Source organism: Vidua macroura, chromosome 16, assembly GCF_024509145.1.
Source record: "Vidua macroura isolate BioBank_ID:100142 chromosome 16, ASM2450914v1, whole genome shotgun sequence".
NCBI lineage: Eukaryota > Metazoa > Chordata > Aves > Passeriformes > Viduidae > Vidua > Vidua macroura.
The window spans coordinates 4,636,623-4,658,016 of NC_071586.1; the positions used below are offsets into that span (position 1 = coordinate 4,636,623).

The 21,394-nt window shown below is 37.4% G+C and overlaps 1 protein-coding gene across 21 annotated transcripts in view; it reads left to right on the top strand.

The window, feature by feature from the left end:
- The window catches only part of RBFOX1 (RNA binding fox-1 homolog 1), a 1,011,377-nt gene that overhangs the window by 935,507 nt on the left and 54,476 nt on the right, over nt 1–21,394 (top strand). For 16 of the 21 annotated variants that reach the window (XM_053991708.1, XM_053991709.1, XM_053991720.1 and 13 more), the window contains one exon: nt 12,083–12,163. The exons of the other annotated variants lie outside the window; for them this stretch is intronic. In XM_053991708.1, the coding sequence (XP_053847683.1) occupies nt 12,083–12,163 (81 nt within the window). The remainder of the gene's footprint in view (nt 1–12,082; nt 12,164–21,394) is intronic. 21 annotated transcript variants of the gene reach the window in all.

A 21,394-nucleotide genomic window follows, 5' to 3' on the forward strand; every position in this document is an offset into this window, starting at 1 on the left:
CTTATGTTTACTTTTGGGTTCCCTCCACCACCTTTCTTAGAGAAGAAGCAATTGAATTTTTGAAGATTATAAAATTAGAGATGTGATTTTTAAGACAGAGTTCTACTTGTTTACTTTACTTATTGTCTCCAGCACTGTCATGACAAAACTGCACCAACTTTTTCACAGTCAGTGCAAGAAGTTCCTTTAGCTCCTAATAAATGATGAAAAATTTGGCCACTTCTGAAATAAAGATGATACATCTACAGAGAAACTGTTGATTTAAAGTACCTTTAATCTTCATAAATAAGTGAAAAACAGAAGGTTATACAAAGCTGTCAGGATGGCACTGATGAATGGCAAATTCCCCCGTTTCTCAATTGCCGGCGGCGCCGCAGCCGCGAGGCTTCCCCGTATTGTACATCAAATCTGCCAACTCATTTCTGTGATTAAATATTCCATCAGTGCGGGCTGGAAGGCGGTAAAGCTTAACAAGATTCATAAGATGCACCACTTGAATACACATAACTCACTTCCTTGGATGGAGAGCACCCCGCATGCACAGGAAAATTAGAATTGAGTTAAATTACTCCGTAAGACAAGATCAATAGGGAAAGGAGACGATCCCCTAATGCAATGCAAATCTAAGATATAGTTATGTCCTGACAACTTGAAGCAGACAATTAAAGTCAAATAGGGAGGAACGCAATGTAAATCAACCCTAAAACCTTGAAGATAATGGTAAACAGTAGGACCAGTGACATGATTGTTATAGCTTGGGGTTTTTGGAGGGTACGCTTCTGTGAAGAAAAACCTTTATTGAGAAAACGCGTGGCAGCTAAAAATGGGGACTCCCAGATGCACAACAGACACTGTGGTAGGAAAGTATTACTTGGGGAGTGCAAAATACTGTATATTTACAAAGCACTATGGATTTCTCTTCCTGGATTTCCCTTCTAAGGCTGTTTTTGTGCCTGTGAAATGCTTGTGCTGCAGTAAATTACAGTGCTCTGGCAGTGTGGCTCTTTAGGTGTGGTGGCCTTGGTGTGGATTTCCAGAAACACATTTGGGAAGGGCCCTCAGGAGACTCCTGCTGCATTTCCAGGGCCTAGCAAGGCTCCTTGATGGCCACCAGTTCCTGCCCTTCCCACCTTTCTGCTGGGAAGTCTTAAAATTATATTTCACAGAAAACTAAAGGGCATTTATTTTTTGTTTAACATTTCCAGCTTTTCACAGAATTGCATTTTTCTGTATATGATCATGGATAAGAAATTGTAAAAAAGATGACTTATGTCCACAGTCTCCCTCTAGTAAATAAAAGGTTTTCCTTAAGGGTTTCCCCTTTTAAGGGGGTTTTCCTCTTATGAGAAAGGAATGCTTAGTGGAGTTGTGTTATCAATTTCTTATCTTTTCCAGTAAAATACTTATTAAATTCTTAGGTAGGTCCTAATAAGGAAATTTGTAGGAAGCACTCTGTGATTTGTCTCACAAAGTCTTCATAGAAACTGGGATAATTTTTTCATCCGGTTGTATTTCCATCCAGTTTTAAATACATCCCACAGTTTTCCTGTATTTAAGTTAGAGTCTGTTCTTTTCCCCATACACTCATTTATGGCTGGGAAAATACAGATTTGCAGCTGGGTTTCTTTACTAGGTATGCTCTGGTACTTTCTTTGTTTCTGCAGTTTGTTATAATATCATTTCACCTGCTTATTTTTATATAGTGTATATTTTATCTGTAATACCAAGCCTTTCTTTCTGCCTCAGGCAGTCTGACAGCCAAGTTCCATGTTGTTCCTTTCAGTTATTGCAGATCTTTTTGTTTTTCTCTTTTGGGCTTTGGAACAATGAATTTTTGAGCAATCTCTTGCACTCTCCTTATTGAAATATAGAATATTGTTGCACCTGTGTTACTACAACAGATCAGGCCTGTACAGCAGGTAGCTTGAGACACAGTAAGGCCACTTTAAAAGACTTTTTTTATTCTTGGCAGAAAACAGTTTTGTTATACATGTTGGAGAGGCTCATTTTTGGCAGTTCCCAAATGCAAGGTGAGGCAAAAGATGTTACAGAACTTACCTGGAAATCTAGTGAATACTCTTTCAGAGAACAGGGGAATTCACAGTAACTCACATGAGAAGATACTCTTTTCTGGTCATAACCAAAACCAATATTTCAGAAATTTCAAGATTTAAGTTGACAGTGGAAAAAGAAAGGACTGAAGATTAGAGGTGAAGAACAATTATAGCACAGCTGAGTGGAAAGCAAAAGATCCCATCCTTCTTTTACTTAAGGCACTATTATTTTTCCTGAGTTTTATTAAGTTCTAGGAGTTTCAGGAGATACTTTCAAGTCATCCCACATAGCTGAGTAGTTGTATTCACTTCATTAATATCCTTAACCCAGTGAAGACTATTGTAAGCACCCAGTTTCTTGAGCAGTTATTCCATGAGCACTGGTAAAATTTTCCCCATCACTCAAAATGAAAGAGAGGGGAAGAGTCTGTGCATTTTTAACTATTTTATAAGGCCTCAGAAGACAGAGAAGTTTTAGATGCCCAGGGCCTTATGGCATTTGGAAATCAGCAGTATCCACCAACAATCAGATTTTGTAACAAACTTATTTCAAAAATTCATTCAAAAGTTTGGAATAGAATGTTACATATAATTAGAAGTAAAGGACTACCATAGCAATATATATAAAACCATGCCCTTAAGTAAGATGAATCCAGAGGAAAAGAGGGTTCCTGTACACTTGCTAATACTAATTCTCTTTGTTCATGTCTTAAAGCATCTATTTCTGGAGTGTAAGAGCACCTGGGATTCATTTCATCTTTCTAGTGTTTCTCTTTGAATTTAAATGAGTCTTGCATAAGCTCAGCAAATACCCTAGAAACACTTCTCAGTGTTTGGAGTTTGGGAAGCTGAATTATATGCTTGCACAGCATTCTAATCCTGGGGTAAAAGTTCACTCTGCCGTTTCTCTAAAGCAGAATTTTTCTAAAAGCTGTCTGTCACTCCATAGATTAACTCATTTTACCATTTGATTACATACACTTGGTTTCAAACTTTGCTATTGACTAAGCAGATTTTCCTAAATAAATATATTTGCAGTAGTGTTAGATAAGCAGCCTAGTTTTCTAACTACAGTCAAATAATTATTGTTTAATATTCCACCTGTGCTGTATAGGTGCTTCTTTTCAAAGTATAACACACAGCTGTAAGTGGTGTTTCAGAAATCATAATGGTAAAAGTACCATCATACAAATGAGGAGTTCCTAGGTAGATTTACAACACTGATGACAGCTAATGCATTTCTAAAACTCTGTGGAGCTTTTACAAGCCATTATAGAGGAAATCCTGTTCTATGAAAGATAAATAAAGCCAGTAGAAAAATGGAATTCAGCATCTGCACTAGCTATTTACTAAAATAAATAAATAAATAATAATAATCCAGAATTAATTATGCCTTATGCTACATTATAATAATTTCTTCATTAAAATGTATACCCTCATGGAAACTAAACAAGGCTTATTCAAAGCTAATGCCAATGACTTATTTTTATAAACATTAATTTAGTCAGTTGGTTATATATTTAAATCTGGAGCAGGATTTATCTACCTATACTCACCATTGATTTGAAGTCTGCACATTTTTAAAGAGATGACCACAGATACTGTCAATGTCACCCTTTTGAAGGTGTTTATTTTGGATTTATATCACACAGGATATACTTAGCATTTGATACTCTTCTATGTGATCTCTAGAAGAAATTCCATACATTTGATTATTTAATTGTAGATAAAATTAACTGTAGATACGGCTTATGCCAGAAGGCAGGAAACTGTTAAGAAGGGAGTTTTTGCTTCTTCACTGTAAAAGTCTGTGAGTTCTGACCCCAGTCTAGTATGAGGAACCATTTGATACTGAGTGATGGATTTGTTCACAAACAGGATCAGTAAAACCAGAGAATCTGTATTTGCTGAAAGGTGGAGTGCTTTCAAAATAGGGGAAAGAATGTGTTTGGGGGTGGGTGGTTGGATCTCTTTGCTTGGCGGTAAAATCTTGCTGAGATGTAGGACTTGATCTGATGGCCATGTTTCCATGTTTCTCCTGAGTTCACCTAGTAGTTTTCCTTGTTTTTAGATTTTACTTAACCCAAAAGAAAACCTTCTAAGCAAGCAGGATCTGTACTGTCCTTTCTTTGTCATTGTGTTGTTTCTAAGTTCTTGTGTTCGTTCAGATGTTCTTATTGTGGATATAACTGACCAAATTTTAAAGGGCCAAAAGAAGTTAAGTACTGTTCCTTAATCATAAAGAAAATCTTTAAAGATAAATTATCCTTGGGCTTCTCTTCCATCATTCTGGTGCTTAGTGAAAATGTGTTCTATAGCTGCCTGATTAGTGAGACCTAAAAGTAGTTAAATAACTAAGGTGACAGCCTCTCCAGACTGTGTATGCTGTAGGTTTTGAGGCTGGCTATAAGTCCAGCTGTTTCAGAGCTACTGCTCTCTCAACAATTACTTGGGCAGCAGGGGTGAGCCTGGGTAGGCACTGCCTGGGCCTGAGCTAAGGCTGCAAGATGCATTTTTAGAGTAAAACTGAGGCTGTAATCCAAGCACCAGCCATGGATAGATGTAAAAAGCACTGGCTTAAGGATCTCTCAGAGGAAAATTTTAGACAAACTGCAAGGTCATCACTAAAACATTTGTTTGTCCAGAGCCGGGTGGGATATTTGCAATGCTAGATAAGTTGTAGCAGTTATGTGGAGGAATAAATTCCTCTGATTAGAAGAATAACCAAGTTAGGAAGATCCATGTGTTAGGATGGACAGTCAGGCAGACAAACTATTCTGAAATGTAAAGTAATCAAGTAATATATGAAATGTAAAGTTAATACAGTTAAGTGGAATGGAAAACAACTCTGCTCTGTGTTAAACCTTGATTACATCTCTAAATTAATGCCAAAGCAGTTTAAGACTATGGTTAATTGTATTCCAAACATATTGCTAATGTTTTCTCTTTCTTCTTACACATTTTTTTCCCATTTTGGACATTGGAGGACAGGATCCCCAATATGCACTGTAATTGCATTTCATAATACTTATTGAGAGTAACTTTCAAAATACAGTTTTCATTCATTTATTCGTTGTGGAGGTAGCTGACAGGGGGATGTGCTTTACAAGCTTTACAAGCTCTGTTGGTTTGGTGCTCTCAGATTTTCTTTGGACATCTCCAAGCATAGAATTGCTTCTAGTAAAAGTCAGTGCTTTGGAAACTTTAGAAACATTGCATTACCATTCTTGTAATGATTTTTCATGCTCCTGAAATTCTGGAACCTGTCTGGGCTAGGAAAGAAATAGACTAGCTAAAGCCAGGATTATGCATGATGATTCAATTTTTGGTCTTTTATATTCTCAGCTTGTCATTCAGAATAGAATTTTATTTATAAGTCAGAACCAGCATTCGCTGGTGTAAGCAAAGAGAACTGAGGGATTAGTAATTTGCATCTCTGCATCTAATTGCATTAGATTTGCATCTCTGTCTTATAGATTTACTGAAATAGGTAATTTACACAGAAAATAGTGTCTTGACACAATATGAGAGGATAAAGTATAAACACATCCACTTGTAATCCCTGCAGGGCCATGTTGAAATTGTAGTGTTTGTGTTTGGGCAGAAAGGCTCCAGTTTCATCTGTTCTGTGATTCTTTTCCTATTGCAATCTTTATTCAACAGGCAGACATATGAATGCAACCCATTTTAGTTATCAGCAGAACATGAGTGCATTTTGTATATTCTCAAGTATCCTCTTTCAAGAAGAGTATCATTCCAGCTCAGAGTTTACTTCAGAAGTTTATGCTTGGGAATTTCTCCCATGTTTTTTCTCCAAGTTACAAGTGAAGCAAGAATAGCCATCATTTACCTGCTTACCTGCTATGTCTGCTAGGGGACCTAGAAATATGAGGAATAAAGACTTGACTTTTGAAAGATTCTGAACAACTTCAGTGGGATGCATGTCCCAGTATAAAATAATGGCACTGAATGTCACAGAGTTTATGTTCACCTGAGGTTGTAGAGAGACATCTTATAGTAAATATATTTTACAGGAAATCCTGATGGTACCACTCTTTTTTTTTTTTTTTTTTTCATGACTACATAATGCACGTCCAGTTTTTAGACTTTTCTGGTGACAGAACTTACACTTGGATGCCAATGATAAAGCTCACTAAGGAGCACAGATAAACTCTCTAAGCATGGTGCAAATTTTGGTACAAGCACCAGTTGAATTTGTACAATTTAGTTTCAGTGTAGTTACCAGACAAGGAATGCCTGTGGCTGATAAATGATTTTAAAAGTATTTTGGAAAGGGCAGATTGCTGCAATTGCTTTACTTTGTGAATGGAAACATTACATGAATTGCTCCTGCAGAGCAGCCAGTCTATGGGAAGGCTGACTTGTTAATTAAATTGGAAACAAATCAGTCACACTGTGTGTTTTTAAGCAGGCAGGAGGAGGAGAGATGCCTGTTCCTGTGGGATGAGTTCTATATCCTACAGAGGGAAGAGGTGGGGAAAAGGGGAGTTAGGAAGGATTATCTCATACCAGAGCTGCAAACTTTGTTGCTTCTCAGATTTTTACTTGCATGACATTGATGCCTTCCAATCCCAATTTGTGACAGTATCCTGGATACTGCAGAGGAATAACTGGGGAGAGAGGTCTGTTTCCCAAAAGCTGGGAAATGGATGATATGGGCAGCAAAGAATAATTGGAAGGGTGGCTTACAAATGATGTTTGCTGTAGCATTCATTGCTGTTCCCTGAATCAGTGCCACAGTTTGTTGGGTGGTTTGAGGACAATAAAGAAACATCCACTATGCTTAGAAAAGTGATGGAAAGGAAAATTAATGTCTTAAATAGAATTTTTGGATGGAGAGGTCCCAGGAAATGTCTTAGAGACACATATCTTCACTGCCTGTTTTTTTTTTCCTCCCTCTATTTTAAACAATGTATGTCAGGTTATATGTGAGTCAGGGACTTACTACATAAATGTATGTATAGAGCACAGATTCTCATTACCAGCAGCAAGCACACCCAGGCTGTTCAATAATTGAATATATTTCAGGTTTGCTGTCAGGAGGGGTTTGGACTTAGGAAAATCAACTTTAGACATCAACTACTTTAGATTTTCCTCCCTACCCTCTTGTTTAAGTGAAACTATATATAAGCTTTGGTGGGATTAAACATAGGTTTTGTTTAAATTTTTAACATATTGGAAGAAAGGAGGCATGGGGTTTGGGGTTATGTTACTTTATTCCTTGTTAATAATGGATAAAACAATCCAGTGTATCAACAGAACCATCCATAAGTGGTTGTGTTAAAATCTGAAGGCTATTATTCAATTTATAGAGATCCCAGATAACTGAAGGCCCTCAAAGAGCACTTCTTTTTGAATTAACAGCATATTTAAAAGCATGCTAAGTCTGTGTAGTTGACTATTGATATTGAAGGGCTAAGAGAGCACTTAACTACTATTATGTATTCAAGAGAGAGGCTGTAGATACTCTCTTTAAATTCCCTAGTCAGAAGGGACAATAGAAGCTAACATACACTATTACTGCACAACAGGAGCTTTTTATTAGGTCTTTCTGGTCCATTTCTGTGAGATATTTTGAAATAATCCATCACAGAACAATATTTCAGACCAGAACAAAAATAATGCTATTTTTGTCTGAAAATGCCAATATTCAATTACACTTTTAGAACAGTAAACCAAGAGAAGACATGGATTGCTTATGAGGATCCTTGATATACTTGCAAATCTCCTGCTTTCTTAATGAGAGATGAATTGAACACCAAAGTCTTGAGGAATAATAACTGTTGCAAAAGGCACAAAGGAAAAGAGTGATCAGAATGATCAGAACTAACTCAGGGAGAACTGGCTGTCATCCAGCTGGACTGGCAGGAAAAGAAAATGAAAAAGCAAGCACTGAATTCAATAAAGGATAGGGTTTCGTTTAGATTTAGTTTAGGCTCTTAAAATAACAGTTAATAATAATGCAGGCAAAATGAGACTCAAATAGCTTCATTTTTCAGTCACTTTTTCCTGTGGCTTTGTTTGGATTTCTTTGTTTGTAAATAGTATTAAAGAATGGATGAGCTGGTGCTTCACTGTGAGAGGCAGTAAGAAGCTCCTTCTGGTAATACAATAGAAAAAGTATGTGTAAAGAGCAGCTGATTTACCTGGAAAGCTGAGAGTACAATGGATTAGAGTAATGGAATCATCACTAAATCTCTTTGTGTGTACTAAGTTACTTAGTTCCTGTATTACAAACGTTCATTTTTTCCACCTGTGCACTAAACCCCAGTGCAGCCCAGCCCTGGATATTGAGGTGGTCAATTCCTGCCACTGAAAATGCTTCTGTGCTTCCCCTGGTTGTGAAGGCAGCAGCTGGATGCTGTGAGAACTCGGCACCCCTGTCACCTCCCAGCTCTCCCAAGAGCTTTCTGTGAAACTGTGCTGCCCTGGGATTCCTGGAGCGAGAAGAGCATTGTCCCCCCGTGTCTCACTTCGTGTCCCAGGGCAAATCCCCAGCAAGCAACACCTCTCCTTTTTTGTAATTCCCCCCCAGAATTCTTGGAGAATAAATACCAGCACTGTAAATTGGAAACTTTTGGTCCATGAGCCAAGGTACTCATGCCATGTGTACGGTGAGGTGCTGCATTGTAGGCTCAGGTGCTGTGTCATGATATAGAAACTTCAAACCATTGCCAGGAAAGCTTTCTAGAAGTTTCATCTGCTTCCTGGGACAGGAGAGAGCTGGGCCCATAATCGAGGCCTTGCACCATTGTTAATTTTACACCAACAGTATGATTTTAGCTAATGGTATATGTGGTTTTTTTTCTGCAGAAAATGTTATTTCAATTTATACTTCCTCAAACAATACCATGAGACATTCCAGCTAATTGTGTAAATTCTTTTCAACTAATTGCAGATCTGTATTTCTGAGCTTCCTGTAGTGCTGGCTACATGGTGGTTTGAGTTAAAAGCTATTTTTAACAGCAGGGGTTTAAAAATCCTTTATAATTTAGTGGGTGAGCCATCATGTCGATCCTTGGTGTTACTTCTTGGCTCTTTGAGGATTTGAGAAATACAGTGACTTTTTTAGCTGTTTTACATGAGGCAGTGAGTACTCTGCAGCACCACGAGTACGTTGGTATTTCTATAGATGAGTTTATCTGCATCATGTAAATAACTGTACACAAAAAACTTATTTTTGAAAGTATGAAAAAATTATGGGAAATGCATTTAGTCAGAGATCTTGAAACCACTGGGAACTGAATTTTAAATTTTCTAAAAATATTAATGACTGCACATCACTTTTTTCCACAGTCCTGAATATTTTTAGAGTAATTATTTCTCAAAATAACAGTGGTGCTTCAGCAAAGGACCTCATCAAACAGCACATCCTTAATCATGGGCTGGAGGAGAAAACAGTGGAGGAAGAGAAGGATGAGTGGGAATGGTCTTTGATCTTGGGATGTCTGGTTTTGTCCGTGCTGCCAGGCAGCATTCCAGGGTCTCTGCAATGCTCCTGCCTCCAGGCTGGTGCCCCCAGTATCCCCTCTGCCACTGCTCCCTCAAAACTTTATATTAAAATCCTCTTAAAAAAAAAAAAAAAAACAAAAAAAAACAACACCCACAAATCCTTTATTCCATCACACTAGAATTTAGTGTTCTGGAGAAAAAATAATACTCTTTTTTTTTTTTTTCCATTGAGGAATTTATAGATTGTTTCTCTGTTCTGAGGTTTATCCAAGATCTTAGTGTAAATAATTCAGTCATCCCTCAGTTGTATGAATTGCAGTTGAAATACTTTTAATACCAAAATTAGATGCAAAAGAAAGAATCTTTTCTTACTAAAGTAGATTAAAAAGTTCTATATTTTTTTCTAACAAACTCTAATAATAATGTTTTCGTTATCAGTATTAATATTATGTACAAATTCAAAGGCAGATTGTCAAAATATAATTAGAAGGCTCTGTGCAAGAAATTAAATACACTCTAGTAGCAGAGATGAAAAAAGCATCTGTTTTGAAGTACTTTAATTAGAAATTAGATTACTAGAGTAGGGAAATAAGATTTGTATGAGATGAAATCAGAAAAAAATATAAGATTACTATCTACAAAGAGTAGGAAAATACCTATGGAGCATGGAGGAAACCAAGTGTTACCTAGAATTTATGGTGACTAATGTAAAAAACCTATAATCTTTGACTTCTGAAAATCTTTTCCTCTGTTTTCTAGACATACTTGAAGTCATTATAGTTAGATTGTTCTTAAAACCTGATGGAAATGAGTGATTTTCCTCATGTGTTTCTCTCAGCTGGATCAATGCCTCTGGGTCTTCAGCTCACTTTCATTTGCAGGCTTCTGTAGTAGCTCGGGTTTTGAGGCATCTGTGGTGTTAAATTCTTCCATATTCCAATGTCTCCAGTCCTGGAGTCAAACAAGTGTGTGGATAGGGCTTATTTATTTATTTTATATTTAACCTGAAAATCCTGCTTGTAATTAGGATCTCAATAGCTGCATGTTCATTTGCCAGCTTCCACACAAGGGCTGAAGGCTGAGATATCAATGCAGACAATGATGTGTTGTCTTAAATAAGGGGGGAAATGAGCTTGTTTTATGTTTTATCTTTTATATTTGCTATGGGTGGCTGGAAAAAAGCAAGCATCTCTAAATCCTGTTAGTTAGGGGTGTGCTATTGTCTGGGAAGGTTAGCATTGTAATTAATGAGATTTCCAGTAGTCACAGTCTTAGTTAAACAGCATAAATTACAAGAATTGTTTTATTACTCTTCAGTATTTCCAATATTTCTCCTTTAAGTGGCAGCTGCAAGCAACAATCAAAGAACTGGTTAATGGCAGAATTTTTTTTTAAATATATTTTGAGAGAACTCTGGCCCAGTGAATGGAAGTTGAGAATTGCTCCTGTAATACTGTGGAAAATGTGCCTACCATTTGTAATTAATTCTGGTCTTCCAAACACAACTCAGTGCAATTCCATTGCATGTCAATGCACAATGTCTAAAGTTTCACAAATCTCCAGCAAGATTTGATGGGTTGGAATTGTGTGATTCACAAATGCTGACAGCTTGAGGCATGCCAGTGTACGTGAGTCTAAAATCCTGTGTGTGTGTATACAAATACATGCACATATATCTGCAAAACCAGATGTCTCATATCCCCCTTTTCCTGGTGAAGTGTATTCCAGAAGTGAAGTTTCTTTCCTAGTTTGAAAGTACAGTTATTTCAACCTCTGATCAATGTTCAATCTGTATTCAGCTAAGACTTAAAATACAATTTTAAGAAAACCTGACGTGTTTTATTTAAGTTCATTTAAAAGAAAAAAAGGAAATAACCTTAAGTTCGGGTCGTTTGTTCAAAATGAGCATTGCAAAAGTGATGGTTTAAATGGATTTGATTATTGTTTTTTACTTTATTCCTTGGGGAAAAAAAAAATTTGTTTTATCTGGTTTTGTTCTTAATCGTGAATGCAGCTTATTACTGGAAAATAGTATATTTGCACAAATATATTTGTGCATTCCTCTGAGCAGAAACTACTGAACTCAGATGTGTCAGCGATCGCTCAGCGACAATGGGAGCGATGTGACCCGGCTCATACCTGGCCTGGTGTCCCTGCTGGGAATGCTGCACGTGGTTTTCCTGCTGTGTTGGCTCGAGGAGCCTCATTCCAGCCAGGCCCAGGGGGCTGAGGAGGCAGGGTGGGCAGGGTGGTTTGGGGCAGCAGTTCTGGGAGAAGCAGGGTGCCAGGGACAGAGAGCAGCCGGGCGAGGCAGCGGGGTCGCGGTCCCCGCGGGATGACGGCGGCGTTGACGTTTGGGGGCATGTCTGTGTTCTGCTTTTCCAATGTCAAACTGGGTTTGTTTGGGCTCTTTCTGCTTTGAACTCAAAGGACAAAAAGCGCCCCCGGTTCAGTGCACCGCTCCGGTTGTGACTTGATTTCTGTTTTGAGATGAAAACTGAGGTTTAGTTGAAGTGTTCCAAAACCAGATACCACTCTCTCTCTCTTTCTTGTAGGCAGGGTGCTGCTGTGCCAGGCAAACCAGGAGGGATCTCCCGTGTACAGTGCCCCCAGTTCACTAGTATACACATCCACAAGTAAGCTAGTGTTATGGCTCGTTTCTTGTTCTGTTTTTGTGACAAAAGCACATTAATGTGAATTAAGCCCCCTAAAAATGTCAACTCTCCCAACAGCTCTTGTTAAGGTAAATGTGGTGTTTATAAACATATGTAAGTCATGTCAACAGATAATTCAGTGTTTTCAGTTGCATCTTTATTCTCAAACTATATTTTATTTTTAAAAAAGAAAGAATGCCTGTATTGCAATATTGTATAGAAATGGTCAAAAACTCTACAATAACAGTGACAGTTTTCGCAATCCAGTACTGTTGTGTGCTCTGCATTTTGTGTAGAAGATGTTGTGTTCTGTCCTTCTCACAACTGTGTTTTAATACACAAAACATCTGGTACCATGCCACCATTTGATTGGGTCAGGAATTAGATACAAAGTCTTTTTTACAAAAGGAACAGCCTGTATGAAAGGGGGTATTTTGAACTATAAAAAGCTGCCCTAGTAAAAAGAACAGAGACAAGGTGACATGATGGATGCTACCATCAGCCATTTTTCTGTGCAAAACTTTGGAGTAGAGATGTGTCCTCTGAAATTCTGAGCAGAAACCTCTTCTGAGAGTGTTTTAGACTGGATTGGTGGTACCACTGATGCTCATTCTGGCATCTAGTGGGGTGAGAAGCCCGGAGCTGAATGCAGGAGCAGTAACTGATGCTTGCAGCAGCCCTGGCGCTGCGTTCATTGTAGTCCTCTGTAAAGAAAATGCATGGTCTGATTTAACAGCATTATCAGATATGCTTTTTATGAAGATTGTATTCAATCCAGAATGCAATTCTACTCTCTTAGAGCTTATCTAGACTACAAAAATAATTATTTTTTTTAAATTAAAACCAGGAATTAGGACAAAAGAGTTGCATAGTGATCGTCTCTACAGTCATGTAATTCTTTTATGTCAAACATTATCAATGGCATCCCTAGAGCTGCTGCTTTTCCAGGATTCATATGGGATCCCCTTTAAATGAGGAGTCTGGAGCCTACAAATGCATAGTGAACTAACCAAATGCATCAAGTGTTTTAAATTGCAAATTAAATTGTCAGTTAAGTCTGCATTTTCTTCCAGGTGCTCCAAGAATATTTTCTAATATGTCACCTTTCCCTAGCAGTGGGGATTTTTTACTCCTTGTAGTAACACAGAGATAGGACGCTTAAATTAAAAATTAAGTTAATTTAAAAACTTACAGTTTAAATTAATGTTTCCTTTTGGACATTTTTAGTGCACCCCTCCTTTTTGACTGACAATTTTTTTCCTAGAAAATGATCCATACATTTCACTCATCTCAATATTAGGAGCTTCTTTTAGAGAATAGGGGGCAGTGTTTGTTATAATTTTCTGAAAATTTGTCTTCTTTGAAAGGCTTTCATAAGTTTACCCTGTTGCTCCTATTGCCTCACTGAGTTGTACCCCAGGAATTTTATTGCTGGGATTGCTGTTTCCATCAGATGATATTTCCACTAATATTGATTCCCCAAAGAGACACTGTGAGCAAGCTGAGCTCTGGAGTTCACTGTTTCCATTATGTCTCCTGAGTCAGTCCTGTTGAAAAATCTTATTTTGCAGTGGTGCTCCTTGAATAATGATATCCTAACAAACACCTGTTTGTTTTCAATTATGCCAAATACATAAATAAACAAGCTTTGCCTATCTGTCTCCCACTGGGCACTGTGTAATACACAGTTTCATTACAGGCATTGCTGGTAGCCCTTGCAGTAGAAATGATTACACTTTTGTTGAATCTGTGTCATGATTTTTCTGTCACTTTTGTTGACTTCTTTTGTTTGACTTTTCTGTCATCATTTTTCTGTCACTTTTTTTGAATCAGCAAGTCATGATTTTTCCTTTATTGTGTATAGAATTTCCTCTTGCCAAAATGCAGTTTCCCCTACAGGGTCACAACTCCTAATAACACAAAATTACTACATACTGTAATTAGATTTTTTTATTTCTCCTTATTACAAAACTTTCAATAAAGATGTAAAATAGCTTCACTTCCATAAGAAATTCTACTAGAAGTGAATGGAAATGAAGGTTGACTTTCGACTCATTTCTTTTATTAGTTTAAAGATCTTCTATATTCCATTTTTATGCACATTTGTAATATTGAAATTATAACTGATAAGTCAACATTAGTGTCTAGGAGATGAATACTTGTACTATTATCATTCCATGTAGACAACAATATTGCAGCCTTCCTTTTTGAATAATTTGTTAATCGTTGATTCTGTTACTGCTGATATTGTAACTGTGTGATATTTTACAACCGCTTACAATGTAAGAATTAAGAGGTTTTCAGTTTGTGATTGTTTTAACAGAAGGGAAAGAGTCTGCTGGGATTTTTCTAAAGCCACCTAAGATACTTGAAGTTCACAGAGTGCTAATGGCATTTAGGAGTTTTCAGATATTTGGAAGAGGATAGTCCCCATTTTTCATAGTGTTGTCTAACTTGACTGTCCATCTTTTGCTCCTCAATTATAAGGCATAAAGTACTGGAACATGGTTGTAAAATGTATTTCTCTTAATCTGGCTAGCTTGCTTTCTCACTGAATGTCTTGGTTTGTAATTGTACTGGCCACTGGTAGCCCCCGATGGCTCTGAGCACGTTTACCCACTGGCTCTCCAGAAAGCAAACTGCAATTCTTGGAGCTACTCTTTCCCTTCTGATATTTTATTTCTCCAGGATATATTTTATGTATCACACTATGCATTTCCCAGCACAATGATTAGTTACACCTCTGAATATGTCAGGAGATGGAAACATGGCTCTGCTTCCTGCCATCCCTTCTGGCCCTTCACATAATACAGAAAGAAATGAGCTGTTTCTTCTGCAAGCAGTGGAACAAATCAGCAGCAATAGTCTCTCATGCCTCATCTGTTCTCTTATGCTGAAGGAGAAGATGGGACCTGGATCAATTTTTCATTTGCACACCTATTGTTGGAATAGATAATTTTTTCTGTAGAAAGCAGAGTTTCAGCATGCCAATGTGTTCCCATCCCTGGGATAGGTCCTGTGACAACCACAGCCAGAAAATCCAGGCAGGAAACCTTGGCTGCTGTAGATCCCAGAGGACTGGAATCTCCAGGGCAGAACTGATACAACAGATTTCAGTTTTGGCATCTCCAGGGCAGAACTGATACAACAGATTTCAGTTAAATCCTTCATCATTGCCGTAATGCAGGATGCAGACAAGTATTGAAAGGAGTTCTATGCAGCCAGGAATGATGAGTTCACCAAATCCCAGTGAGTCAGCACTCACTGGAATCTTCCTAGAGGCCCAGGATATCTCCTCATTTACTTATGAAAGTAAACAAAACAGCTTGGCTGCTCATAACAGACAGTCTCTTTTTACTCTCACTTCTTTAGAATAGTTACTTCCACAAGGAATTTTAAAATCCTGAAGAACTTTGTATCTACTGGTAAATAAGAAATGTTTCAAGGACAGTTTTGGAACTTTTCCAAATTGAAGCCAAGCATGAGTAGGATCCATGAGAAAATTTAGACCCTGCTGGACAAAAAGAAGATTCAAAAGAAGAAAAAAAAAAATTCTGTCCCTGAATGTCTGTATCACTGTTCTGCCAAGGACAGTAACACAGCTGGGTATGTATGGTATAAAAAGTCAAAAATACAAATCTGAATTTATGCAAGAACTTTAAAAAACTGTTTTCTGCATATTTTCCCCAATTTTTCTATAATGTAGAAGTGCCTGAAAATGTGAATGAAGTAGGAGCTCATGAGAGCCAAAGCATGGGCAAGAAGGAAGATACAAAGTTGTGGAATTGTAAAGTTATTCGGGTTGGAAAAACCTGGTTGTACCAGAACACCTCTAAGGATGGAGATTGCACAATTTCAGGGGGTCATCTGTTCCAATGACTCAATGTCCTGGCAGTGGGAACCTCTCTGGTTGCAGGTCATATTTGTTGTCCCTTTTCGTCCCAGCATGTGCCTGGCTCTGTCCCCCTGATAATGCCCCTGTCCTTTGTAGCAGGGTATGGAAGAGGAGATGCATTTCCTGTAGAAATCCTCGTGCTCTGGACTGGCTCCCAGCACTCCTGGGCTCACCCAGCCCTTGCTGGTGTGGTGAGGCAGCAGCTTCCAGCTGTCCATCCCATCCAGCTGTGCATCCCGCCCTCAGGAATGTCCAGTTGTGCCTACCCAGGCCCCGTGGAGGGCAACGGGAGAGAGATGGAATTTAAAATTTAAGGGGAAGTTCAAAGGCAGCTAAATATTTTTTTTTTACTCTCTAAATCAGCACTTTGGTCTCTGAAACTTTTAGACTTTAATTCCAAGTAGGCATTAAGGTACTCGAGTTATTGAGCATGTAGCTACTAGTGGATTTTTCTGAGCATACATTGAAGGGATAGTTCAGTATTAGCTACATGGGTAGCTCACATGTATGGTAAAATATTTTAAGTTTCTCCATGCTTTTGTTCAGAATGATGTGAAGATGAACACCTCTATTTCCCAAATGCTTAGCATGCCCATAAAAGTGAATTTTGCCTTGACTTCAATGAGTACATTTTAAACTGAAGTAAATTTTGGCTTAGATTTCCTAAATGTTAGAGTTGTTTCATCTTCAGTAAGCCTGCTTATCAGCTCCTAAATAAATCTTTCATACTGCAGTCAAGTGATAGAATTAAAAGAAGAAAAATATGAAAATGCAAAATCCAATATTAATTTGTTTTATTCTATTATACTCAAGGGCAAATGAAGTTGATGGCCCATTTTTTAATTGATATATTGATTACAGTTTTGGAAGAAGTGGTGGTGGAATTCAGCAAAAATGATTGAGGTGGTACAAATGCTTATAAATCTGTCCGACATTGTTCGTGTTCTTTAATTGTAATTGTCTGATAAAACTTCCATCGGTTTCTGTAATTAACCTAATGGTCTAAATGAATTTCCAGATCACTGGTTATTCATTTCAATATAGAAAATGCCATTACACTGAGTTTAATTAATACTAAGTAAGTTCACAGTCCATTGTACCATTAGAATAGAATTTTATTGTTTTAACTGTTTAAATTATGAATATTATTTCCTCTTATCTTGTTTGTCCCATTTATGGACTTGAGTGTTCATTTTCTATTAATACAAAAATAGCATAAACCCCTTATAATTAGAATATTTATAACCCAATGCTCTCCGAGCTCGCATCCTCAAAATATCAGTGTAGATGTTTTTTTTTATTTATTGTTTCAACTATTTTTAAACAGAATTCAGTCAGTGCCAAGCTCATAATCCCATGATATGCCCTAGAACATCTTATTTATCTTGATATTCCTTTCACAGAAGTGCATATGACAGATAAGCACTCACCAGAGAATACGTTTGCTTTGCGTCAGACAGATATTAAAACAATAAACTATGTTGCCCTGGGATTTTACCTTATGAGCGACCAGGAAACAACAAGGCAAAGATGAGATGCTTTTGAAAGGTGGGAAGGCAGTTCTTTTGGAAAATTCCCTGGAAACCTTTGGTCCTGTAATATTTTTGACAGGAAAATATTTTTAATGCTAAAATTTGTTTTTGGTTGGTTTTTTTTTTTCTTTAAGCAAGGAAAACACACTTCGTTCTGTCAGAGCAGACATTAGAAGCATCCCAAAATTAACCCAATATTCCTACTATTCTGTGCATTCTGTGATAGGAGAGAAGGAAAATCTATGGCACAAGCATAAAGTATTAATTACATGATATGGGAATTTTTTTCTCTATTGAAAGCATTAGCACTTACATATAGCAGACATATGTCCTAGTTTTAAAAAGATTGCCTTTTCCTGTGGGTGTTTTGTTTTAATTCATAGATGGAGGATGGTTCAAGATCTTGTTTATAGAATAAACAGGGAAAATCATAAATATGCAGTTTATATTTATAAAGAGCACATCCAACTGTAGGATTTAGTGTGTTTGAGGACTCATTGTGCTACAGAAATGAAAATTAAGTCAAGCTTGTCTATGCAGTATGTCCTTGCTTTTAGAAATAGGTTACTTGGCTTAGGAATATTAGTAAACCACCTAAAAAATGCTGTATGGAACTATTTTCATCTTGCTTGTTTCAGGGAAGACCTTCCAGGTTTTATTTTCCTGTGGCGTTACTAATGGATTGAAGGAAGACCTTTGACATTTCTATTATGTTCTGGGATATTTTCAATACCAAGAAAATAACATAGGGAAAATAGAAATTTTCAAAAGGTGATTCAAAGTGTGCTTCTGAGCCAAATCATTAGCGGAAGCATTTGGTTTGGAAACGTTGATTCTGTTGATTTTGTCACGTTTAATCCATTGCACACGTGTAATTACCTGAAAATTATACTGTAATGATGGCAGTTTGCTGCCACTCCAAGCAGGTGAAGGGTAGATGCTCCTGGCACTGGGTGTATCCTTCTCTGGGTTTTGTGTGTCAGCCACGACTGACCTCATTCAATCCAAATGGACATATATTGCAATGTCATCAATGATCCATTTCCTCTGATTTTATTGTTGTAGTTTTTCTTCATTTAACTGTTTGGCAGGCTTGCCATTTTGAATTAGAATATAGGTCAGGAGCAGTTTAAAAAATGAGTATTCATGTGGTATAAATAATTTGCCAGTGCTTCAGTATTTCTGAATTGAATGTAGAAAGGTTCTGCAAACTAAATTTTTAATTGGTCTGTTTTCTCTTGAGCTAAATTGGAATGGGAAGTCACTTCATCACCGATAAAATATAGATCAGTGCATTGCATTTACACCTTGGTGGTTTTGTCTGCTTCTTATTGCTTTGTAGGAAGCAGGTGGAGCACCCCTGCAAAGGAGGCTGTGATTGGGCCATTAATTAACCAAATTAACCGTTGTAGGGCTGCAGATCCTGACTGAGGGTGCAAAAATCCTGCCAAAGGGAAATGTGCATACATCTGAGAGGAGCAATCTCATATATGATTTCCAGGCTACAAAAACCTTATTATTGAACATTTAGGGGTCAAACTATCTTTTGGTGTGCTTCCTGAATTAACTGCCTTTATTTATGAGGAGAATCACCCAGTAGTAACCAGGAAAAATGTGCCAATTGCCCTTCCTGTTTGTATGCTGAATACAGTGGGTTTAAGTGAAAGCTTAAATAAAGAAGATACCAATAGTAAGTAGGAAGGGAATGGCTTTCCATAATTCCCTCCCTGATGTACAGAAGTGTAGAGAAATGTTGATGTCATCTCACGTTGAAGTGTCGTTAGAAGGTTTTTATAATCTGTTCTGTCCCATTGTTGTTGGGCCTTGCTTTGATGCAGGAGAACACCACTGATTTTCAAGTAAGGTAAAGATAGTACAAAATAAAAAAAAAATTATATTAAATGCATTGCATTACATTATTGATTTAAGTATCATCCTGTTTTTAACTGTAAAGAGAACCTCTTTTGGGTTTTTTTTGTTGGTTGGTTTATTTTTTGTTTTGGTTTTTTTGGGTTTTTTTTGCCGGTGTTGCCTGAAATTCTTCCTACAGCATTTTTGGTGTTCTGTACAGTTTACATTGTCTTTCTGCAACTATTTTCAGGATAACTCTCATTTTACCTCCTGTCTATTCATATTTTAAATTATTACATACTTACAACTCATCACTAAAATACATTGTGTGTGTCCAAAATTTGTAAACATGGCTTTCATTTCACTCCCACAAACGTGTTTTTCAGGGCCTTGCTGTTTACTCTCATGCTTCTTTTGGTCTATTTTGTGCTGGAGCAGTGTGTCTGAACTAGCAGGCTTAGGAATTTTGGAAAGAGAGACACGTCCTGAATTATGTCACTGACTTTTTTTTCCACTTACACACAACCCTACATGTGGATAGTGGGAGATAGCTGCAAAGATAGTAAATTGTGGAGAATATCTCTGTTCTTTAGTTCAAATAAAAAACAAAACAAAACTGTGTGTGGCCAAGGACAGCTGGGAACTCAGTGCCTTCCCTTGGTGTTCTGCTGTTGGAGGACACACTGCACTTGGCCATTGGCAGCACTGGTGACTAACCTGTGATTTTGGGCAAGAGGACTGTTTGGACTTACTCCTCTCAGAATGCAGCTAAATGGTGAGAATTACATATAGTAATTACATTTACTATGTACATTACATTTACATAGTGACAATTACATTCAGTATTATCTTGCATCGTGTTCTGGGATGCAATTGCACACCAGAGCTCTTTGTGCACAGTCCTGGGTGCTGCCTTCCCTGGCTCTGCATCCTGTAACCTCTCTGCTGGTGTCCCTCATTTTTAGTACCAGACCCACAGTGTTGACTGTACATCTCAAATCATCCTGTCTCTCAGATAGCAAACTCTTTAATTTTGTGCTTTTTAGCTTAGCCTGTAAGATTTGGTTTCAAATAAAGGCACACCTTATTGTCACTCTGTTTTGTGATGGTTGTTATTGAATCATGGCTCTTGGAACTGTTCTGTGTACAGCAAAATTCAACCTGAATTTCACAGATAATAAGTACTTTTTAGGAATTAACATTTTTAGTATCAGTATGACTTTGCAGGTGCAATTCTTTGTTTTGACAATTTTTCCTTTATGGTTTGGATTAGGTTAACAGCTGGGTTTTTCCTCTATTACTTTCTGCTTAAATTGTTCCCAGTGCATTCTGGCAGTGTTCTTTTTACAGTTTAATAATTCTGTTGAGCTTTAGGAATCCTTGTGTCATCCAAACAGTATTTCTTGTCGCTATATAATTGACTTCATAAACATTCAAATTACTAAATTTTGTCATCTCTTTATAGCAGTGCTACTCTTAATCTCTTCATTATAGCAGTGTTACTCTTCAGCTTTGCACAACCATTGCCTTTTTCCTTTGTCTTGGAAGTGGTGCTTTGTTAGATACAGGATTTCTTCCATTGCCTTGAAACTTAGAGCTGTCCAATAACTGGGAACACCAGACAAGATATTGATCACTTTGATCATCTATATTTGAAGATTGTTCTTTAATTTAAGATCAAACGTGTCTTCTCTGAGCTGTACTTTTTCTTTGCCTTTATGGGCTGGGTGTTTTTTTTCCTCCTGAGCTTTTCCTTCTGTTTTAGTTGTTTCCTTTGTGAAAAGCCAACTGTTCTTTGTACCTCAACTGTTTGTAATTTCAGCTATGCAGTACTCTCATTTTGATTTTAAGTACATCATATGTAATCTCACCACCAGTTATAGCTTTCTTTTTTTTTTTTTTTTTTTTAATTCAAAGGTGTAGTTTGGTGTCATT